Here is a 25287-nt window from a genome sequence, read left to right on the forward strand (position 1 = left end):
AACATCTTTCGTGAACAGGAGGGTCTGTCTGATGAGAGAAGACTGGAAGAGCATGGCTTGTTTAGCCTAGCAAAAAGAAGGCGGAGAGGAGATATGATAGCTTTCTCTAAATACTTTGGGGTTAAACATCACAGAGGGTGAAGAGCTATTGAAACAAAAGGACAATGCTGGCACAAGAAAAGTGGGTACAAAATGGCCATGAACAAATGCAGGCTGCAAATTAGAAGGTTTCTAACCATCAGAGGAGCGGGGGGCAAACAACTTAATGAGTTTTAAGAGAGCGCTGGACAAAAATATGAATGCAATGGTATGACACAGTTGCTTGTGTTGGTGGGGGGCAGGACTTGGCAGCCTTGGAGGTTCCTTCCAGTTTATGTTTTATGTTCCTAAAAGTCCATGCTTCAAGGTTTCAGCAGTCACCTGCAGTGGCCAGGAAGATATTTTCCCCTTCCACCCCCCACAATGTATTCTGGGTTTGTTTGTTTTTTGTCTCCATCCTCTGAAGCATCAGGGATGGCCACAGATGGAGATGGGACATGGGGCAGGGTGGACCAGTGCTCTGAGGCGGTACAGAACATTCTCTCAAATATTTGGGTGGCTGGTTCTTGCTCACATGCTCAAGATCTAACTGATCGCCATATGTGGGATTGGGAAGGAATTTCCCGCCATGACCATCGTTGGTTTTTGTCTTGCTCTGCAGCATGGAGTTCAAGTCACTTGCTAGGATTATCTGGGTATATCTCAATCAATTTCTTGTCATTTCAGGGGCCTCTGGCATTGGTGCACCTTGGTCCCTTGTATCCTCTACCCCTGGCACATAATAGTTTAGTCTCCTGTAGCCTGTAATATTTTGGTCTAATTTTGGTTGTTGGGTTTAATGTGTGGGTGCTGGGTGGTGTTAGTAGCCCGGGATATACGAGAGCTCAGATTAGGTGATCCGGTGGTCTCTTCTAGCTTTCAACTCTATTATGCTAACTTAATTAATGCAGGTTTCAGAGTAGCAGCCGTGTTAGTCTGTATTCGCAAAAAGAAAAGGAGTACTTGTGGCACCTTAGAGACTAACAAATTTATTTGAGCATAAGCTTTTGTGAGCTACAGCTCACTTCATCGGATGCATTCAATGGAAAATACAGTGGGGAGATTAATATACATAGAGAACATGAAACAATGGGTGTTACCATACACACTGTAACCAGAGTGATTACTTAAGGTGAGCTATTACCAGCAGGAGAGTGGGGGGGAGGAGGGGGAAACCTTTTGTAGTGATAATCAAGGTGGGCCATTTCCAGCAATTAACTTAGGCTTGAATAGAGACTGGGAGTGGATGGGTCATTACACAAAGTAAAACTATTTCCCCATGTTTATCCCCCACCTCACCCCCCCACTGTTCCTCAGACGTTCTTGTCAACTGTGTATTGAAAAAGAACCCCAGTCTGTGTTTCTGAAATGGGAAAGACTAAAATTAAAAGGGAAAGAAATACTACTTTTAAGGAGCCATATGGGAGAGGCTAACAATGGTGTCTTTGAGTGGTGGTAATTATTAGTCGTAAAAGCTGAGAGCTAAGAATCAGGAGATTTCAGGTTGTGCTTCCACCTTACACAGTTCTGCTACTGTGTGGGCCTTGGGCTAAGTCATTTAACTCACTGGCCCTCAGCTTCCGCATGTGTAATGTGGGGATATTAACATTGGCCCTACCTCACAGGTGTCATATGAGAATGAATGAATGTTTATAAAGAATATTTCAGGACACCTGGAGGAAAAGAACTGTATCGATGCAATGCTGGCTATTTTAAAAGCATTTGACAGCATAAGAGCCTCATTCTCATTTTCACAAAGATCCCTTTCCGTTTCCAGAGTGGTGTACATGGACTTCAGTGTAAATGAGATGCAGGCCTCAGACCTTTAAAATTGCACTTGAGATGTCCAACTGGTGTAAAGAAAATGATGCCCTTTAGAGACAAGCTTATTAATATTTTGAGGCTTACTCATCAGCCCAGCTGTTAAAAAACATGGGTTAGGTACTATTCCTCAGAGTGTAAGCCTTTTACCATGATCTGCAGCAGCAAAACACATATATCCTATAGGTTACTGTTGTATATTGACAACTGCTGGCACTTCCCAGAACCCACACTGTAAATGTAAAGCCATTATGCCTCCAGTGTTGCAGAGAGGGAACAACCTGACCAAGTAACTCACTTAAAGGGATGCTGTCATGTTCACAATTATGGGTCTGGTTCTCTATTGCCTTGCCCCTTGTGTTGTCATTATTCACCAGGGCAAAGTGAGTGCAAAGCAGTACCTCCTGATCTGGTAGAGTTCACACCCACTTTGCACTGGAGTAAATCACGGCAGCGAGCACAGAGCCGTGGAAAATCAGGCCTCTTCTATTTTTAATCTAATAAATCCCCTTGCGATATAATTTTAGAATTTTTTGAAAATCTAATGCACCCATTGACCTTGATGTTGATTCTTTGCACTTTCTCAAGTTGCCCTGACTTCCCCCATTGTCTTTTTGGGGGAGAAGATTGCACTGGTGTCCTTCTACTGCCCCTCCCTGACTTCCTCCAGCTGCTCCAATTGACCTTGACCCGCACTATTTACCAGCCTCACCCAAATGGCAAGAGCATCTGCAATGAAACACAAGCTGCCTAGAAAATGTACCTGAGCCTGACTGCCTAAGTAAGGCAACAGGGGTATGTACATACTCGGTTATGAGGCAACGAAATTGCTAGGCATTAATTAGAGGAGCCTAAGATTTGCCGCACTGGAGCAGACCTAAGTCTCAGACAGCGGCCACCACTGTCTACTTCAGAGGAAGGTGCATGAAACTCTCAGGTGGACAATTATGGAACAACCTGCCCACAGGGGAGTTTTCTTCCTAATTACTTCAGCCAGAGACTGGTGTATGCCCTGAAACAGGAGGGTTCGCATCACTTCTAAAATAAAAATCCTAGCTAATGTAACTGTGGATGTTCTCACTGGCCACTGTCATGTCTATTCCTTCTATTCCTTTTATGAATCTACTGAGGTCTTGGGAAAGGAGGCTTTCCAAATGCTGCTGATGCTCGGTTTTATTGCACAGCCCTAGAGAGACAAGGAGACATGGGGTCTAGTGCTGTCTTCACGTTTGGTCACAACCTTGGTGCAGGGCATTTCCTAGGGATTAATGAGCTATCAGATGGAGCGGGTGGCCCTTGGTTTTGCATCAGGCTATGCACAATCTTAGCCTCTTTCCCCTTCCCTTGCCTCAAAGTTGTATTGCTGTGATAAAGTGAAACTCCAAAAAGTCCCATGGCCATGCAGGGTTATTTTTTTTGACCGATGCAGATTAATTTGGTAAGTATGAGGAAGTTCTGAAGAACGAACACCCTGCACATTAGATTACTTAAATTATCCTTCAGCTTTCAATTCATCTCGTATTATTCTTTGTTACTTGTTACTCTATACCTGTGTGTTTACTGAGATGTGGGATGGCCTCAGCTGGAAAGAGAAACAGAAAATCCATCACCTCATTTCATTTAGCAGTTTATACACACAGTGTAGGCTCCATATGGAGCTCACTGGAAGGCTATATAGACACTTACAGTGGTCAGGCAGAAGCAGATAATTTTGATGTAAGCAAGGCTGATGCACAGATTCTGGGCTAGATTTCCAGCCGAAGCTGAGGAGCACAGAGTGAAATGCCTGAAGGGGCTGCCCAGGTGGTTTTAAGCCCCTTTTGTGCTCTGTTGATTCTGAACTAGCAGTGCACTGAGCCAGCCCTCAGCATAAGGCGGGGGGTTCCTACCTGAAGGGGGGTTCCAAAGAGGATGGAGCTCGGCTGTTCTCAGTGGTGGCAGATGACAGAACAAGGAACAGTGGTCTCAGGTTGCAGTGCGGGACGTCTAGGTTGGATATTAGGAAAAACTATTTCACTAGGAAGGTGGTGAAGCACTGGAATGGGTTACCTAAGGAGGTGGTGGACTCTCCATTCTTAGAGGTTTTTAAGGCTCAGCTTGACGCCCTGGCTGAGATGATTTAGTTGAGGAATTAAAGTTGGCTGGTCCTGCTTTGAGCAGGGGATTGACTAGATGGCCTCCTGAGGTCTCTTCCAACCCTAATATTCTATTATTCTATAACTTACAGCAGCTTTAGGACTGCTGTACATTACATTGATTGCCATTGGTCCGACGAGACTATGCCGCTGCGGATCACTGGGGCAAAAAGAAGTCCTAGCCATGCCTCATACATGGGCTGATTCTTCTGTGGCCTGTTATAATACCTTAATAGTCACGTTGTACCACGGGATCAGGTCTCAAAATAGGGAAGAATCTGACCCCCTGTGACAAATATTATTCTCTGTTAAGTATACTAGGAACATTTTTCATCCATAAAGATAAACACAAAAAGAAAAGGGAGTACTTGTGGCACTTTAGAGACTTTATTATTTATTATTTGAGCATAAGCTTTTGTGAGCTACAGCTCACTTCACTGGATGCATGTAGTGGAAAATACAGTGGGGAGATTTTATATACACAGAGAACATGAAACAATGGGTGTTACCATACACACTGTAACAAGAGTGATCAGGTAAGGTGAGTTATTACCAGCAGGAGAGCGGGGGGTAAACCTTTTGTAGTGATAATCAAGGTGGGCCATTTCCAGCAGTTGACAAGAACGTGTGAGGAACAGTAGGGGGGGAAATAAACGTGGGGAAATAGTTTTATTTTGTGTAATGACACATCCACTCCCAGTCTTTACTCAAGCCTAAATTAAATTTTCCAGATTAGCAATTTATTGAGATCTCTGTGTAAGAATCCATCTGTGTTCTGAAATATTTAAACATTGGCTTTAAGTAGGATGATAGGGTTAATTTCACTTAATCAATGTCCAATGTACTTAATCAAAGGTATTTCTTTATTACCTAATGAGTTTGTGGTTCTCATTCTAGTCCCAGGAGACATTTTTGCACATCGCCAAACTACTGCACAATATTGCATATTTTCCAGGACTGGCAGCCAATCATTAGGCTACAGGACAAGTCTGTATGGGTACCTCAGTCCCACTTGAAATATACTGGCCCAGAGGTGTGCGGAGTCAACTCCATCCGAGGCAGAGGCATTGGAAATCTGTTGGAAATGTTGCTACGTTCAGTGGAATATTCCTGCAGATTCACCCCTGCGCTGCCAGTACAGAGACAGAGCGGAGGCAACTTGTGGTTCCCCTGTTCAGCGGCTGGTGAAACTCCAGGTCCAGGCCCAGAGCAGCCCTAAATTGCACCATGTTTCAGTGACCACTACAAGGTTTTGCAGCGGTGCCAAATCTGCACAAAGCCAAAATAAATGGATTTTCTTAGATGCAACAATGTGGATTTTGGCCTTAAGCAGAAGACAGGGTATGGAGCCACCTCTCTGCATCTGCTTCTCCAAATCCAAATTCTCTCCACATCCCATATGCAAGCGGTTGTGACCACTAGGTCTGTGTAGTGACGGACCCAGTGGCTACTCTTCTGTCCCATCGTTCCCCGAACCTGCCTACTGTTCACCAAAGTGCAAGGTTATGTGGAACCATCACAGCCACTCAGCCCCTTCATTGCAGAACCAGGATGGCTACATTGCACTGGGAGGCTTACCATGGTCCTTGTGCTCATGGATGAATTTCAGCCAGAACAAATAACCACCTTTATTTATTGCTGGGCCACAGGCTCTTTTATCACTGCTGTCTCCGATTGTATTTGCATGCACAATAAATAGCAGGATGATAGTTATGGGATTTGGTCCTTGTAGGAAGTTTTGAACAGATGCATAAGCATATCTGCATTTTTGTAATATTGTAAAATCAAGCCTTTTGGCCCACAGGCTTCTTGCCCAGGTAAAGACAGGCTTATTACACTAGTCAGCACATTAAGGTGTGTCAGTCTCTAAGCTAACAGAGCAACATGCTTGTGTTACCTGAGTTAATTCAACAACATTTGGAACCTGCTCTCAGAGGGAGCAGAGTCACAAGGAGACTGAAGCAGCGGATCATCAGGAGAAATAATCTCAGGCTACAAAGATGGATTGGAAACTTCACTCTGTGCAATATTTTCTGCGGGACATATTTATAATCTTGGCACTTTATTTCCACACATGTGGAACAGGTAAGAAGTTCTGAGTCTTTATATTTTAATTATAGAACTTTGAAAGGATAAAGTAAGTGTGTATAATAAAGTTTGGAAGAGGCTTTTTTAACAGGCTGGGAATATGAAGTGCAATATGAAGTGGGGGAGTGTGCTGAGATTTTTCACAAAGTCTCCGAATATTTATTTTCCTATAAATGTGCATGCAACGTAGAGATACTAGATTAAGGTGCAAAATAGCAGAGGCATTTTTCTAGTGAACATTTATTATAGCAGGGAATTGGGAAGAGGGAGATAGAGAAAGAGAGAGAGCAAAAGAAGGAAAAAAAGAAAAGCTAAAGCTGCTGTGGACAGAACTTTGTAATGTCTCACTCTCAAAGGATAATCACGTAATTCAGAGCAATAAATCAAAGCAGGAGAGGGCTGTGCATGCTCATCCATCAGAAATACAAATAATAAATGTGCTATGCTGCTCCTATTGAATTTTCTCTTTGCACCAACTAAAAGGGGTGTCTGCATTATTATGTTTATAGCTGATCATCCTGTTAGTACAGGTGTTCAGTCTATTTATATAGAAATAGTCTGCTATATTGCTAATATAGCCAGTGATTTTAGTTTATTTAGTCTATGCACAAGTTAGACTCGTTTTAATTCCCACTAGTATGGGATGCATAAATATTTGTTTTTGTATATTGCCAGTGCTTTGTGTTCAGAAAAAGATGTTTTTCCCCCATGTTTTAATTCACATGGATTATTTCAGTCGTGCAAATAAAATGCTGCATGTATTATTTCATAGTGAAAGATTGGGTGGGTAAATCAGCAAATGGCCCTTTCTGCAAAATTCCTCCAGGTGAGTGTGATGGTTTCTCTTCCTACATACATCCCATCTCAAAACCACCACACACAACTAGGCCTGACAGCCAGTCTGAGGTCAGGGCTAGGAGAATAGTGTAAAGGGGACGAATAATGCCAGTCAGAATCCAGGGGCATTGGCAGAACTATGCCAAGGGTCCAGGACTGGAACAGCAAGGATTGCTAATAGGTTGAGATTGTGACCTTGTAAAGGTTCGGACTCACCCCTTCGGCGCCTCCTGCTGGTAGTCGTCAGGAATTAGCTCGTCCAGCCACCGGAGCGCCCTCTGCAGGCCGGTGATTCACCTTACCGCCGGCCCCCATGTCCCTCCCAGGACCTGGTGCCCCTTTCTCTGGGGTGCTGCCCCCCTGGCAGAACCCGCACACTCTCGGGTTCTGGGTCTCCCCACCCAGGGGGACCCCCACCCTCTAATCCCACCTCGCCTCAGTCTGGGCTACTGCAAGTCCCCACTTAGCCCCTTGTATCAGGGGCAGACTGCAGTGTATTCGCCACTCATCACAGGCAAGGGGGTTTTGGACCTGCTGCCTCCGCCCCTCTGCACCTGTTCGGCCTGTAGTCAGGCGTGCAGCCTGAGGCTTTCCAGGCCAGAGCTCCCAGCTCCTCTGGCTCTTCCCCAGCCCTGCTCCAATCTAGGTGTCCTGCTCGGCACCTTGCAGCCAGGCTCTTCTCCCTCTACGGGCAGAGGAAGAGGAAGACTGACTGGGCTCCTGGCTCACAGCCTCAATGCGTCCGTTAGTCTATAAGGGGCCACAGGACTCTTTACCGCTTTTACAGATGCAGACTAACACGGCTACCCCTCTGATACTTAGCCTCTTATTGGGGCCAGCTGGGCCTGATTGAGCTGGCCACAGCTGCGGCTGCTTCATTCATCAGCCTGGGCTTTTCCCCACAGCCCCAGCCCTTTCCCAGGGCTGGCCTCAGCCCTATCAGGGCCGGAGCAGGTAACCACCCCTCTACAGACCTACTGTCAGAGCTAGACTGAGCTCAGGATCAGAACACTCGGCCAGGTTTTAGAAGCACTGGTAGATTTGACTGGAGAACCTAGCACTGTAATAGTAAGGGTTTCTGTCCATCACGAACGAGGTACGTTGACGAAGCAGCGTGGAAGAGTCAGTAAAGGAATGGCAAGGAGTGCTGAGGGTCTGCATTCAGGTTCATAGACAGCTTTGTGAGGACTCAGGGACGGCATACGAGCAAAGCTCTGTAGATCAGGCTTGCGGTGCTTGGGAGAGCTGTGTGGATGAGAAGCTTGCACATCACCTGCCTCTACTGTACTTAGGCCTAATCAGTGCTGTTAATCTCTCCCATAGAATTCACTGTGCCTTGTGGTTGGGACATGTGCTATTTGCTTAGCACAGCTTTTCATATAGCAATGTCTCAGTTTTGATAGCAACATTCCTTGTCACTGGAAAAAGGCTCAGGCTTGTGACATACGTCAGTTCACCAGTGGGTGGGTAACAAGTAATATGTGATATGTTCCTGCTATTTCCGGTTCATTGGAACCAAGAGGACGGACATGACTTCATTAACGACTTGGATAATGGAGCGGAGAGTATGCTTATCAATTTTGCAAATGAACTAAACTGGGAGGGGTTGCAAGGACTTTAGAGGACAGGATTAGAATTCAAAACAACTTTAACAAATTGGAGCATTGGTCTGAATTCAACAAGATGAAATTCAATAAAGATAAGTGCAAAGTACTTCACTTAAGGAAAAATCAAATCCACAACTACAAAAGGGGGAATAACAGGAGAGAAAAGGATCTGGAGTTTATAGTGGGTCTCAAATTGAATATAAGTCAGCAATGTGATGCTGTTGCAGAAAAGGCTAATATAATTATGTGGTGTATTAACAGAATGATTGTATGTAAGACACGGGAGATAACTGTCCCACTCTGCTCGGCACTAGTGAGGCCTCAGCTGGAGTACGGTGTCCAGTTCTGGGCACCGCACTGTAGGAAAGATGTGGACAAATTGGAGAGATTCCAGAGAGCAAGAAAAATGATAAATGGTTTAGAAAACCTGACCTCTGAGGAAAAATTGAAAAAACTGGGTATGTTTAGTCTTAAGAACAGAAGACTGTGGGGGAGGGAGGGGGAGGAAGACCTGATAACTGCCTTCAGATATGCTAAGAGCTGTTATAAAGAGGACTCTGATCAATTGTTGTCCTGCCTTTAGTGGACCTGGAGAAGAAGTGATGGGCTTATTCTGCAGCAAGGGAGATTTAGGTTAGGAAAAACTTTTTAAGGATAGTTAAGCTCTGGACCAGGCTTCCAAGGGAGGTTGTGAAATCCCCATCACTGGAGGTTTTTAAGAATTGGACAAACACTTGTAAGGGATGGTCTAGGTTTACTTGATCCTGCTTCAGTGCAGGGGGCTCAACTTGATAACCTCTCAAGGTCATTTCCAGTCTGACATTTATATGATTCTATGACCATATTGATACACAAATACAGGTGTTTCATTAGTAAACAATGTTATTAATCTTTCAGGTTTCCTCTCTAGATAATGACAAAAAGATCCATTTTGGTGTATGTTGGAGTAAGGTATTAATTGTAGTAAACATTAAGACTGAGATTTTCAAAGCTGCTTAGTGGGTTTGGATGTCTAATTTCCATTAATTTTCAGGGGAATTGGGTGTCCAAATCCCTTTGTTATAGTTGTACTCACAGGCCCCAAATGGGGTTGGGCATTGTACGAACATGATAGGAGACAATCCCTACGCTGGTAGTGCTTACAATCTGAAGGACACAAAGCAGACAAAGAACAGGCGAAGGGGACAGGAAATACAAACAAATGAATACGTTGAGGAACTGGCAAATGAATATGGTGAAGCTGTGTTAGTTACATATGGTGCTGGTGGTTTTAATAGAGACAGAGTGGGGCGAGTAAGGAATGAGGAAGGTTAGTAAGAGTAAGTTATATGTGTGAGAACAGAACACTTCAATTGTTGGCTTGGATAAAGAAGAGGGATAAAACCTGCAAGACGGCTGAGGGCCAGATTTTAGGTGACTAGGTGCTTTTGAAAATCCCATTAGGCATTTATCTGCATCTTTTGACACTTAAATACCTTTAAAAATCTGACTCTTAGTGAGATTTAGGCTTCTAAGTCACTTAGGACTCTTTGAAAATTTTCCTCAAGATTCATAAAAGTTCAAGAAGGGTTTATCAGTGGTGTAACTGGAAGCATTAATAATAAAAATATTGCTTGGGAACTATGGGATACAGAAACCAATGTGTTCAGGGAGCCAATACCACTCATCCTTACAATTTAACTAGCACTTTATGTCTTCAAAGTGTTTTACAGACATTAGCTAATTAATCCTTATAACCCCCCTGGCTAGGAGGTAAAGATTATTAACTCTGTTTGAAAGATGGGGAAACAGAGACACAGGAAGGTGAAGGGACCTGCCTAAGGCCACCTGCTGAGTCAGCAGCAGAGCTGGGATTGGGATTTAAGAGCAGAACTGGGCGAATAATGGATTTTTCAGTTCTCTGGCAATTCAATTTAAAAAATAAAAATGTTTAATTTCAGGTCAAACCAAAACCAACACTTTCCATTTTTTTTCAGTGAATTGAAAAGTTAAAAAATTTCAAGTCAGGTTGAAACAAAAAGTTTCATTTTGACCCAATCTGAAATTTTTTGTTTCAATCTCAGGCATATTTTACACAATGCTATGGAGGGGAGGAGGGTGCACCTCCCTTGTGACCTTCATCCCGGTGATTAGAGTAGTCTCCTGAAATGTGGGAGATCTAGGTCTAGCTCTCCCTCTGCCCAAGGTGGAGAAGGAATAGTGTCCTAGCCACTGGGCTATGGGATATTCTGGTATGGGTCTTTCTCAATGAATAATAAAAATACTCATTGGAGCACTGATTTGAAATCGGGTCTCCCACATCCTAAGTGAATGCCCCAACCACCATAGATGATCAGAATGGTCCCTTCTGACCTTAGTATCTATGAATCTATGAATCTTTATGTCATAGATTATCATCTTTCTCTTTCCCTGGTACAATGAGTAGTCATTGTCATTATGAATGATTCTGTCAGATCCTCAAAGTTTCATTTTTCTCTGATCAGTTTTACCTGAAGTTACTCCATTGACTTCGATGGCCTTTCTCCTGATCTACACAAATGAAAGTGAGAAGATAGGTCCTCCATCTTGAATAGTCTCACAACCCTAACCCCATACAAACAGGCGAACCTGTTTTGCTTAAAGGCGCAGCACAGCAAGAACAGAATCTTACCCATAGGCACCGACTCCATGGGTGCTCAGGGGCTGGAGCACCCACAGGAAAAAATTGGTGGGTGCTCTGCACCCACTGGCAGCAAAACTCCCCTCCCCGCTCCACCCCACCTCACCTCCGCCTCCTCCCCTGAGCACACTGCGTCCCCACTTCTCCTCCCAGCGCTTGCTGCCGCAAAGCAGCTGTTTCACGGCATAACAAGCTCCGTGAGAGAGAGGGGAGGAGTGGGAACGCGGCGCGCTCAGGGGAAGAGGCAGGGAATAGTCAGCCTCTGTTCTAGGCACTTATTAAAATTAAGTTATTGTGAACAAAAGCTCAGCCTCCTTTGCAGAAAAAGCATGTAAATATGCAGGTTTATGCTGATTCCAAAGTATGAACACATTGTACTGTACAATGCAGTATTGTACATAGAGTCAGGTATGTTATCGCATAGAAGAAGTTTGCATAGTTCAGGGAACTGGTTGTTGTATTTGAATGTTTTGTTTCTCAAGGCGAAGTAGACAAAACTGATTTGTCAATCTGCCCACAAGAAAATGTTAATCATACCTGAAGGATTTGCACTTAAAACTGAAAATAAAAATGCACTGTAATAAACCTAAACGGAGATTTCAAAAATACTAGGGGAATTTAAAATTCCATTAAAATCAAAGGACGTTATGAGTCTAAATCCCGGGGATTGCTTTGATAACCTCAGTGAGAAGGTCTGAGTCTCCAATTTGATAATTAGAAAATGATGACAAATTATGGCTGGCCTTGATGGGTGTACAGCGGAGTAGGAGAGAGAGAGAGAGCAAAATGTAGAAGATATAAGTAAAGTTAGTATTTGCAGGGATTTCAAAGTTCTGATAATAAAAATAGTTTCAGGACTAGGTCTTCGAATTCTGACCAGCTCAAAAAGAATTTCTATTGGTCCAACCTTAGGGTTTCTAGTACTATTGAACAGGTAGACATAATATCTTTCTGATTTCCAGAGGTTAATACAAGGGTACAAAAGATAATTGACCAGCTGAAAAAATGCAGAAAGTATGCAGTGCTGATGGTCACGTTACTTGTTATTCGCAATTATTTTAGTGACAGCAGAGTTCTCAGGGGAAATATTTCCAAATTAAAATTTGCACAAATACTATTATCCTATAGACTAAGATTTAGCCACACAGAGCAGAAAGAATAAATTCTGAACTGTGTTTCTCCACAGGCAAAGCCACAACTGCATCTATTGTCACTACAGAAGATAACTCCAAAAACATATATGAGAGTAAATCTGTTCCCACCACTTTTGACCTGACCACAGATATTCCAGTCACAAGGAAAGAAACCACAGGCATAAGAACAGTGGAGAAGTCAAGCCCTAACACACTTGACACTACACTTAAGGTGAACACCACTGCAGGAGATGAGAATACCACTGGCTTCTTTTTAACAAGTCCATCAGCTGAGAGGGCGTCAGAAATGGAAATACCACCTTCTCAGATGACGAGTGTCACTGAAACGCTGGGCAGCACTACTGCAAAAGAAGAAACCAGAACTGTCTCTCCTGCGGGGCCACACACCAGCACTCCATCACAGACGACAACAAGCACGGTGCGCAGAACAACTGGCAGAGGCACAAGCCCAAATACCTCCCTACCCAAAACTTCGGCGGAAACCACACAGATGACTGGAAGCTCCCCATCTTCTGAGACCACAACTGGCTCTGTAACTGGCCGCATCCAGGAAGAAATATCGACAATTCCAAGCAGTACAACCAATGGGACACTCACCACTATGCAAACAATGGGACCTACCTCGGCACCCGAAAGCGGTACCCCGCTTCATACTACAGCGAAGGTGGGCAACACTGCAGGAGCTGAGAGCACCACCGACCCCTTTTTCTCAAGTCCATCTGATGAAAGCACTATGGAAAAGGCAACACCACCTTCTCAGACGACGACTACCGCTGAGACCTCCAGCCAAGCTGAGATCACAACATCGGAGTCCCTAACAAGAAGAGACACAGTCACAACTGTCCCACTCTCCAGTAACCCTTCCAGTACTGCAAGTCCAAGGGACATCTTTACAACTACAGAAAGCACCAGCGCTGTGCCACACACCAGTTCACCTCGTAGAAAGACTACTGGAGAAGACACTACTAGAATAGCAGACACCAGCACAGTTCCCTTCCAACCCACTCTCTCATCTGAGTCCACAAAAGGGTCGGCAAGTAAATCTACTTCGACTACACACATATCTCAGACAACTTCCCAGACGGAGAGTACGTTAACAGTTGGGAGCAGCGCGCTAGAGAGCTCAGGTGTAAGCACAGCAGAGAGCACCAAGACATCGGATACAGCGACCACAGTAAGTTCCTTGATAGAAACGGAAATATCCACAGTTCTCCCAAAAATCAGGACTCCCCAGGTAACGGCTGAGACACTGGGCAGCACTAGTGCAAAAGAAGAAACCACAACAGTCTCTCCTGCAATTCCATCAGGCAGGTCCACAGTGATGTCCGGAAGAACATCTGTTCCCACCACTTTTGCTCCTCTCACTGCAAATGCAGAGAGGACCACAGCCACCGTAGCTCAGAGTATAGTGGAAAAGTCAAATCTTACTACATCCCCTCTAGCAGAGACTAGCACCTCTGAAGCCACTAGTGTAAGAGCGGAGATGACCACTCCTTCAAATTTCTCATCTAGCCCTAGTGAGACGAACACTATTCCTGCAACCACCACAGTAGCAAAGACAACCCCAAAATTCTTTCCTTCTAGTGCAACAACTGAGTCGACAGAAACGGGCAGAAGCACAACTGCTGAGAAGATGAGGGCCTCTCTTGCCACAAGCCCAGTCCAAGACATTTCAGCCACGGTCAGCAGTTCAGCAGCTGGATCAAGGCCAACATTTGAAGGGAGCACTCCTTTCCCTGAGACCGGCACTGTAGCTACAGAGACATCTCCTGCTGGGTCACAAACCAGCACTCCATCTCAGACGAAAACAAGCACGGTGCGCAGCACTATTGGCAGAGGCACAAGCCCAAATGCCTCCTTACCCAGAACTTCGATGGAAACCACAGAGCTGGCTGGAAGCTCCCCATCTGCTGAGGGTACGACTGGTTCTGTAACTGGCCGCGTCACTGAAGAAATATCGACAATTCCAAGCAGTACAACAGCTGGGAAACCCATCACTAAGCCTACAATGGGACACACCTTGGCACCCGAAAGTGCTACCCCGCTTCATACTACAGCGAAGGTGGGCAACACTGCGGGAGCTGAGAACTCCACTGGTGTCTTTTACTCAAGTCTGTCCCCTGAGAGCAATATGAAAAAGGCAACGCCACCTTCTCAGACGATGACTGTCGCTGAGACCTCCAGCCAAGCTCAGATCACAACAACAGAATCCCTAAAAAGTAGAGACACAATCATAACCGTCCCACTCTCCAGTATCCCTTCTGGTACTGCAAGTCCAAGGGACAACTTTACAACTGCAGAAAGCCCCAGCGCTGAGCCACACACCAGTTCAACTCCTGGAACAAGAACTGGAGAAGACACTACTAGAATAGCAGACACCACCACAGTTCCCTTCCAACCCACTATCTCATCTGAGTCCATAAAAGGGTCTTCAAGTAAATCTACTTTGAAAACACACATGTCTCAGACAAGTTCCCAGACGGAGAGTAAGTTAACAGTTGGGAGCAGCATGCGAGAGAACTCAGGTGTAAGCGCAGCAGAGAGCACCAGGACATGGGATACAGCGACCACAGTAAGTTCCTTGATAGAAACGGAAATATCCACAGTTCTCCCAAAAATCAGGACGCCCCAGGGTACGGCTGAGACACTGGGCAGCACTAGTGTACAAGAAGAAACCACAACGGTCTCTCCTGCAATTTCATCAGGTAGGTCCACAGTGATGTCCGGAAGAACATCTGTTCCCACCACTTTTGCTCCTCTCTCCCCTACTACAGAGGGGAGCATAGCCACCGTAGCTCAGAGTATAGTAGAAAAGTCAAACCCTACTACCTCCCCTCTAGCAGAGACGAGCACCTCTGAAGACACTAGTGTAATAGCGGAGATGACCACTCCTTCAAATGTGACTTCTAGCCCTGGTGAGACGAGCACTATTTCTGCAAACACCACAGTAGCAAAGACAACCCCAAATTTCTTTCCTTCTAGTGCAGCAACTGAATCCACAGGAACGGGCACAAGTGCAACTGCTGAGAAGACGAAGGCCTCTCTTGCCACAAGCCCAGTCCAAGACACTTCAGCCATGGTCAGCAGTTCAGTAGCTGGATCAAGGCCAACGTCTGAAGGGAGCACTCCTTTCCCTGAGACTGGCACTGTAGCTACAGAGACATCTCCTGCTGGGCCACACACCAGCACTCCATCTCAGACGACAACAAGCACGGTGCGCAGCACTATTGGCAGAGGCACAAGCCCAAATGCCTCCCTACCCAGAAATTCGATGGAAACCAAAGAGATGGCTGGAAGCTCCCCATCTGCTGAGAGTACGACTGGCTCTGTAACTGGCCGCGTCACTGAAGAAATATCGACAATTCCAAGCAGTACAACAGTTGGGAAACCCACGACTAAGCCAACCATGGAACCCACCTCGGCACCCAAAAGTGCTACCCCGCTTCATACTACAGCGAAGGTGGGCAACACTGCGGGAGCTGAGAACTCCACGGGTGTCTTTTTCTCAAGTCTGTCCACTGAGAGCAATATGAAAAAGGCAACGCCACCTTCTCAGACGACGACTGTCGTTGAGCCCTCCAGCCAAGCTAAGATCATAAGATCGGAGTCCCTAACAAGTAAAGACACAGTCACAACCGTCCCACTCTCCAGTAAGCCTTCTGGTACTGCAAGTACAAGTGACACCTTTACAACTGCAGAAAGCACCAGCGCTGTGCCACACACCAGTTCTACTCGTGGGACGACAACTGGAGAAGACACTACTAGAATAGCAGACACCAGCACAGTTCCCATCCAACCCACTATGTCATCTGAATCCACTAAACGGTCTGCAAGTAAATCTATTTTGACAACGCACATGTCTCAGACAACTTCCCAGACGGAGAGTACGTTAACAGTTGGGAGCAGCATGCTAGAGAACTCAGGTATAAGCACAGGAGAAGGCACCAGGAAATCGAATACACCAACCACAGCAAGTTCCTCGATAGAAACGAAAATATCCACAGTTCTCGCAAAAATCAGTACTCCCCAGGTAATTGCTGAAACTCTGGGCAGCACTAGTGCAAAAGAAGAAACCAGTACTGTCTCTCCTGCGGGGCCACACACCAGCACTTCATCTCAGACGACAACAAGCACGGTGCGCAGAACCACTGGCAGAGGAACAAGCCCCAATACCTCCCTACCCAGAACTTTGGAGGAAACCACAGAGATGGCTGGAAGCTCCCCATCTTCTGAGACCACAACTGGCTCTGTAACTGGCCACGTCACTGAAGAAATATCGACAATTCCAAGCAGTACAACCACTGGGACGCTCACCACTACGCAAACAATGGGACCTACCTCGGCACCCGAAAGCAGTACCCTGCTTCATACTACAGCGAAGGTGGGAAACACTGCCGGAGCGGAGAACACCAGAGGCCTCTTTTTGTCAAGTCCATCAGCTGAGAGCAATATGAAAAAGGCAACGTCACCTTCTCAGACGACTACTGTCGCTGAGACTTCCAGCCAAGCTCAGACCACAACATCGGAATCCCTAACAAGTAGAGACACAATCACAACCGTCCCACTCTCCAGTATCCCTTCTGGTACTGCAAGTCCAAGGGACACCTTTACAACTGCAGAAAGCACCAGCGCTGAGAAACACACCAGTTCACCTCCTGGAACAAGAACTGGAGAAGACACTGCTAGAATAGCAGACACCAGCACAGTTCCCTTCCAACCCACTATCTCATCTGAGTCCATAAAAGGGTCTGCAAGTAAATCTACTTCGACAACACACATGTCTCAGACAAGTTGCCAGACGGAGAGTAAGTTAACAGTTGGGAGCAGCGTGCTAGAGAGCTCAGGTGTAAGTACAGCAGAGAGCACCAGGACATCGAATACACCGACCACAGCAAGTTCCTCTATAGAAACAGAAATATCCACAGTTCTCCCAAAAATCAGTACTCCCCAGGTAATCACTGAAATGCTGGGCATTACTAGTGCAAAAGAAGAAACCACAACTGTCTCTCCTGCAATTCCATCAGGCAGGTCCACAGAGATGTCCGGAAGAACATCTGTTCCCACCACTTTTGCTCCTCTCACTGCAAATGAAGAGAGGACCACAGCCACCGTAGCTCAGAGTATGTTGGAAAAATCAAGCCTTACTACCTCCCCTCTAGCAGAGACGAGCACCTCTGAAGACACTCGTGTAATAGCGGAGATGACCACTCCTTCAAATGTGACTTCTAGCCCTGGTGAGACGAGCACTATTTCTGCAAACACCACAGTAGCAAAGACAACCCCAAATTTCTTTCCTTCTAGTGCAGCAACTGAATCCACAGGAACGGGCACAAGTGCAACTGCTGAGAAGACGAAGGCCTCTCTTGCCACAAGCCCAGTCCAAGACACTTCAGCCATGGTCAGCAGTTCAGTAGCTGGATCAAGGCCAACGTCTGAAGGGAGCACTCCTTTCCCTGAGACTAGCACTGTAGCTACAGAGACATCTCCTGCTGGGCCACACACCAGCACTCCATCTCAGACGACAACAAGCACGGTGCGCAGCACTATTGGCAGAGGCACAAGCCCAAATGCCTCCCTACCCAGAACTTCGATGGAAACCAAAGAGATGGCTGGAAGCTCCCCATCTGCTGAGAGTACGACTGGCTCTGTAACTGGCCGCGTCACTGAAGAAATATCGACAATTCCAAGCAGTACAACAGCTGGGAAACCCACGACTAAGCCAACCATGGGACCCACCTCGGCACCCAAAAGTGCTACCCCGCTTCATACTACAGCGAAGGTGGGCAACACTGCGGGAGCTGAGAACTCCACTGGTGTCTTATTCTCAAGTCTGTCCACTGAGAGCAATATGAAAAAGGCAACGCCACCTTCTCAGACGACGACTGTCGTTGAGCCCTCCAGCCAATCTGAGATCATAAGATCGGAGTCCCTAACAAGTAAAGACACAGTCACAACCATCCCACTCTCCAGTAAGCCTTTTGGTACTGTAAGTCCAAGTGACACCTTTACAACTGCAGAAAGCACCAGCGCTGTGCCGCACACCAGTTCTCCTCGTGGGACGACAACTGGAGAAGACACTACTAGAATAGCAGACACCAGCACAGTTCCCATCCAACCCACTATGTCATCTGAATCCACTAAACGGTCTGCAAGTAAATCTACTTTGACAACGCACATGTCTCAGACAACTTTCCAGAAGGAGAGTACGTTAACAGTTGGGAGCAGCATGCTAGAGAACTCAGGTGTAAGCACAGGAGAAGGCACCCGGATATCGAATACTCAAACCACAGCAAGTTCCTCGATAGAAACAAAAATATCCACAGTTCTCGCAAAAATCAGTACTCCCCAGGTAATTGCTGAAACTCTGGGCGGCACTACTGCAAAAGAAGAAACCAGAACTGTCTCTCCTGCGGGGCCACACACCAGCACTTCATCTCAGACGACAACAAGCACGGTGCGCAGAACCACTGGCAGAGGAACAAGCCCCAGTACCTCCCTACCGAGAACTTTGGAGGAAACCACAGAGATGGCTGGAAGCTCCCCATCTTCTGAGACCACAACTGGCTCTGTAACTGGCCGCGTCACTGAAGAAATATCGACAATTCCAAGCAGTACAACCACTGGGACGCTTACCACTATGCAAACAATGGGACCTACCTCGGCACCCGAAAGCAGTACCCCGCTTCATACTACAGCGAAGGTGGACAACACTGCCGGAGCGGAGAACATCAGAGGCCTCTTTTTGTCAAGTCCATCAGCTGAGAGCAATATGAAAAAGGCAACGTCACCTTCTCAGACGACTACTGTCGCTGAGACTTCCAGCCAAGCTCAGATCACAACATCGGAGTCCCTAACAAGTAGAGACACAATCACAACCGTCCCACTCTCCAGTATCCCTTCTGGTACTGCAAGTCCAAGGGACACCTTTACAACTGCAGAAAGCACCAGCGCTGAGAAACACACCAGTTCAGCTCCTGGAACAAGAACTGGAGAAGACACTACTAGAATAGCAGACACCAGCAAAGTTCCCTTCCAACCCACTATCTCATCTGAGTCCATAAAAGGGTCTGCAAGTAAATCTACTTCGACAACACACATGTCTCAGACAAGTTGCCAGACGGAGAGTAAGTTAACAGTTGGGAGCAGCGTGCTAGAGAGCTCAGGTGTAAGCACAGCAGAGAGCACCAGGACATCGAATACACCAACCACAGCAAGTTCCTCGATAGAAACAGAAATATCCACAGTTCTCCCAAAAATCAGTACTCCCCAGGTAATCACTGAAATGCTGGGCATTATTAGTGCAAAAGAAGAAACCACAACTGTCTCTCCTGCAATTCCATCAGGCAGGTCCACAGAGATGTCCGGAAGAACATCTGTTCCCACCACTTTTGCTCCTCTCACTGCAAATGCAGAGAGGACCAAAGCCACCGTAGCTCAGAGTATGTTGGAAAAATCAAGCCTTACTACCTCCCCTCTAGCAGAGACGAGCACCTCTGAAGCCACTAGTGTAATAGCGGAGATGGCCACTCCTTCAAATGTGACATCTAGCTCTAGTGAGAGGAGCACTATCCCTGCAACCACCACAGTAGCAAAGACAACCCCAAAATTCTTTCCTTCTAGTGCAGCAACTGAATCCACAGGAACGGGCACAAGCGCAACTGCTGAGAAGACGAGGGCATCTCTTGCCACAAGCCCAGTCCAAGAAACTTCAGCCATGGTTAGCAGTTCAGCAGCTGGATCAAGGCCAACATTTGAAGGGAGCACTCCTTTCCCTGAGACCGGCACTGTAGCTACAGAGACATCTCCTGCTGGGCCACACACCAGCACTCCATCTCCGATGACAACAAGCACGGTGCGCAGCACTATTGGCAGAGGCACAAGCCCAAATGCCTCCCTACCCAGAACTTCGATGAAAACCACAGAGCTGGCTGGAAGCTCCCCATCTGCTAAGAGTACAACTGGCTCTGTAACTGGCCACGTCACTGAAGAAATATCGACAATTCCAAGCAGTACAACAGTTGGGAAACCCACCACTAAGCCAACAATGGGACACACCTCGGCACCCGAAAGTGCTACCCCGCTTCATACTACAGCGAAAGTGGGCAACACTGCGGGAGCTGAGAACTCCACAGGTGTCTTTTTCTCAAGTCTGTCCACTGAGAGCAATATGAAAAAGGCAACGCCACCTTCTCAGACGACGACTGTCGCTGAGACCTCCAGCCAAGCTCAGATCACAACAACAGAATCCCTAACAAGTAGAGACACAATCATAACCGTCCCACTCTCCAGTATCCCTTCTGGTACTGAAAGTCCAAGGGACACCTTTACAACTGCAGAAAGCACCAGCGCTGAGCCACACACCAGTTCAACTCCTGGAACAAGAACTGGAGAAGTCACTAATAGAATAGCAGACACCAGCACAGTTTTCTTCCAACCCACTACGTCATCTGAGTCCACTAAACGGTCTGCAAGTAAATCTACTTCGACAACGCACATGTCTCAGACAACTTCCCAGACGGAGAGTACATTAACAGTTGGGAGCAGCATGCTAGAGAACTCAGATGTAAGCACAGCAGAGAGCACCAGGACATTGAATACACCGACCACAGCAAGTTCCTCCATAGAAACGGAAATAGTCACAGTTCTCCAAATAATCAGGACTCCCCAGGTAACGGCTGAGTCGCTGGGGAGCAGTAGTGCAAAAAAAGAAACCACAACTATCTCTCCTCCAATTCCATCAGGCAGGTCCACAGAGATGTCCGGAAGAACATCTGTTCCCACCACTTTTGCTCCTCTCTCCGCTACTACAGAGGGGAGCACAGCGACCGTAGCTGAGAGTACGGTGGAAAAGTCAAGCTCTACTACCTCTCCTCTAGCAGAGACTAGCACCTCTGAAGGCACTAGTGGAACAGCAGAGATGCCCACTCCTTCAAATGCGACCTCTAGCCCTAGTGAGACGAGCACTATTCCTGCAAACACCACAGTAGGAAAGACAACCCCAAAATTCTTTCCTTCTAGTGCAACAATTGAATCCACAGGAACGGGCACAAGAGCAGCTGCGGAAAAGACGAGGGTCTCTCTTGCCGCAAGTACAGTCCACGGCATTTCAGCCATGGTCAGCAGTTCAGCAGCTGGATCAAGGCCAATGTCTGAAGGGAGCACTCCTTTCCCTGAGACTGGCTCTGTAGCTACAGAGACATCTCCTGCTGGGCCACTCACCAGCACTCCATCTCAGACGACAACAAGCACGGTGCGCAGCACCACTGGCAGAGGCACAAGCCCAAATGCGTCCTTACCCAGAATTTCGGTGGAAACCACAGAGATGCCTGGAAGCCCCTCATCTGCTGAGAGCACCACTGGCTCTGTAACTGGCCGCGTCACTGAAGAGATATCGACAATTCCAAGCCGTACAACAGCTGGGAAACCCACCACTAAGCCAACAATGGAACCTACCTCGGCACCCCAAAGCGCTATCCCGCTTCATACTACAGCGAAGGTGGGCAACACTGTGGGAGCTGAGAGCACCACTGGCCTCTTTTTCTCAAGTCCATCTGGTGAGGGCACTATGGAAAAGGCAACGCCACCTTCTCAGACGACGACTGTCGCTGAGCCCTCCAGCCAAGCTGAGATTATAACATCGGAGTCCCTAACAAATAGCGACACAGTCACATCCGTCCCACTCTCCAGTAAGCCTTCTGGTACTGCAAGTCCAACGGACACCTTTACAACTGCAGAAAGCACCAGCGCTGTGCCACACACCAGTTCTCGTCGTAGGATGACAACTGGAGAAGACACTACTAGAATAGCAGACACCAGCACAGTTCCCTTCCAACCCATTACGTCATCTGAGTCCACAAAAGGATCTGCAAGTAAATCTACTTCGACCACACACATGTCTCAGACAAGTTCACAGACGGAGAGTAAGTTAACAGTTGGGAGCAGCGTGCTAGAGAGCTCAGGTGTAAGCACAGCAGAGAGCACCAGGACATCGAATACACCGACCACAGCAAGTTCCTCAATAGAAACGGAAATATCCACAGTTCTCCCAAAAATCAGTACTCCCCAGGTAATCACTGAAATGCTGGGCATTATTAGTGCAAAAGAAGAAACCACAACTGTCTCTCCTGCAATTCCATCAGGCAGGTCCACAGAGATGTCCGGAAGAACATCTGTTCCCACCACTTTTGCTCCTCTCACTGCAAATGCAGAGAGGACCACAGCCACGGTAGCTCAGAGTATGTTGGAAAAATCAAGCCTTACTACCTCCCCTCTAGCAGAGACGAGCACCTCTGAAGCCACTAGTGTAATAGCGGAGATGGCCACTCCTTCAAATGTGACATCTAGCCCTAGTGAGACGAGCACTATCCCTGCAACCACCACAGTAGCAAAGACAACCCCAAAATTCTTTCCTTCTAGTGCAGCAACTGAATCCACAGGAACGGGCACAAGCGCAACTGCTGAGAAGACGAGGGCCTCTCTTGCCACAAGCCCAGTCCAAAAAACTTCAGCCATGGTTAGCAGTTCAGCAGCTGGATCAAGGCCAACATTTGAAGGGAGCACTCCTTTCCCTGAGACCGGCACTGTAGCTACAGAGACATCTCCTGCTGGGCCACACACCAGCACTCCATCTCAGACGACAACAAGCACGGTGCGCAGCACTATTGGCAGAGGCACAAGCCCAAATGCCTCCCTACCCAGAACTTCAATGGAAACCACAGAGATGGCTGGAAGCTCCCCATCTGTTGAGAGTACGACTGGCTCTGTAACTGGCCGCGTCATTGAAGAAATATCGACAATTCCAAGCAGTACAACAGCTGGGACACTCACCACTAAGCCTACAATGGGACCCACCTCGGCACTCGAAATCGGTACCCCGCTTCATACTACAGCGAAGTTGGGCAACACTGCGGGAGCTGAGAACTCCACTGGTCTCTTTTTCTCAAGTCTGTCCACTGAGAGCAATATGGCAAAGGCAACGCCACCTTCTCAGACGACGACTGTCGCTGAGCTCTCCAGCCAAGCTGAGATCATAACATCGGAGTCCCTAACAAATAGCGACACAGTCACAACCGTCCCACTCTCCAGTAAGCCTTCTGGTACTGCAAGTCCAAGGGACACCTTTACAACTGCAGAACGCACCAGCGCTGTGCCACACACCAGTTCTCCTCGTAGGACGACAACTGGAGAAGACACTACTAGAATAGCAGACACCAGCACAGTTCCCTTCCAACCCATTACGTCATCTGAGTCCACAAAACGGTCTGCAAGTAAATTTACTTCGACCACACACATGTCTCAGACAAGTTCCCAGACCGAGAGTACGTTAACAGTTGGGAGCAGCATGCTAGAGAGCTCAGGTGTAAGCACAGCAGAGAGCACCAGGACATCGAATACACCGAACACAGCAAGTTCCTCGATAGAAACGGAAATATCCACAGTTCTCCCAAAAATCAGTACTCCCCAGTTAATCACTGAAATGCTGGGCATTACTAGTGCTAAAGAAGAAACCACAACTGTCTCTCCTGCAATTCCATCAGGCAGGTCCACAGAGATGTCCGGAAAAACATCTGTTCCCACCACTTTTGCTCCTCTCACTGCAAATGCAGAGAGGATCACAGCCTCTGTAGCTCAGAGTATGTTGGAAAAGTCAAGCCTTACTACCTCTCCTCTAGCAGAGAATAGCACCTCTGAAGCCACTAGTGTAATAGCGGAGATGACCACTCCTTCAAATGTGACATCTAGCCCTAGTGAGACGAGCACTATTCCTGCAACCACCACAGTAGCAAAGAGAACCCCAAAATTCTTTCCTTCAAGTGCAATAACTGAATCCACTGGAATGGGCACAAGTGCAACTCCTGAGAAGACAAGGGCCTCTCTTTCCATAAGCCCAGTCCAAGACACTTCGACCATGGTCAGCAGTTCAGCAGCTGGATCAAGGCCAACGTCTGAAGGGAGCACTCCTTTCCCTGAGACTGGCACTGTAGCTACAGAGATATATCCTGCTTGGTCACACACGAGCACTCCATCTCAGATGACAACAAGCACGGTGCGCAACACTACTGGCAGAGGCAAAAGCCCAAATGCCTCCCTACCCAGAACTTCGATGGAAACCACAGAGATGGCTGGAAGCTCCCCATCTGCTGAGAGTACGACTGGCTCTGTAACTGGCCACGTCACTGAAGAAATATCGACAATTCCAAGCAGTACAACAGCTGGGACACTCACCACTAAGCCTACAATGGGACCGACCTCGGCACCCGAAAGCGGTACCCTGCTTCATACTACAGCGAAGTTGGGCAACACTGCGGGAGCTGAGAACTCCACTGGTCTCTTTTTCTCAAGTCTGTCCACTGAGAGCAACATGAAAAAGGCAACGCCACCTTCTCAGACGACGACTGTCGCTGAGACCTCCAGCCAAGCTGAGATCACAACATCGGAATACCTAACAAGTAGAGACACAATCATAACCGTCCCTATCTCCAGTATCCCTTCTGGTACTGCAAGTCCAAGGGACACCTTTACAACAGCAGAAAGCACCAGCTCTGTGCCACACACCAGTTCTCCTCGCGGGACGACAACTGGAGAAGACACTACTAGAATAACAGACACCAGCACAGTTCCCTTCCAACACACTATCTCATCTGAGTCCACAAAAGGGTCTGCAAGTAAATCTACTTCTATAACACACATGTCTCAGACAACTTCCCAGACGGAGAGTACGTTAACAGTTGGGAGCAGCATGCTAGAGAACTCAGGTGTAAGCGCAGCAGAGAGCATCGGGACATGGGATAAAGCGACCACAGTAAATTCCTCGATAGAAACGGAAATATCCACAGTTCTCCCAATAATCAGGACTCCCCAGGTAACGGCTGAGTCGCTGGGCAGCAGTAGTGCAAAAGAAGAAACCA

General features: G+C 47.1%; 1 protein-coding gene across 1 annotated transcript in view; it reads left to right on the plus strand.

Moving 5' to 3' along the window:
* LOC122457509 (mucin-17-like) overlaps nt 1–25287 on the plus strand; it is a 98494-nt gene that overhangs the window by 72768 nt on the left and 439 nt on the right. Inside the window, exon 4 of the mRNA XM_043502883.1 lies at nt 12412–25241. Within this exon, the coding sequence (XP_043358818.1) occupies nt 12412–25241 (12830 nt within the window). The remainder of the gene's footprint in view (nt 1–12411; nt 25242–25287) is intronic.

The sequence above is a fragment of the Dermochelys coriacea genome, chromosome 25 (assembly GCF_009764565.3).
Source record: "Dermochelys coriacea isolate rDerCor1 chromosome 25, rDerCor1.pri.v4, whole genome shotgun sequence".
NCBI lineage: Eukaryota > Metazoa > Chordata > Testudines > Dermochelyidae > Dermochelys > Dermochelys coriacea.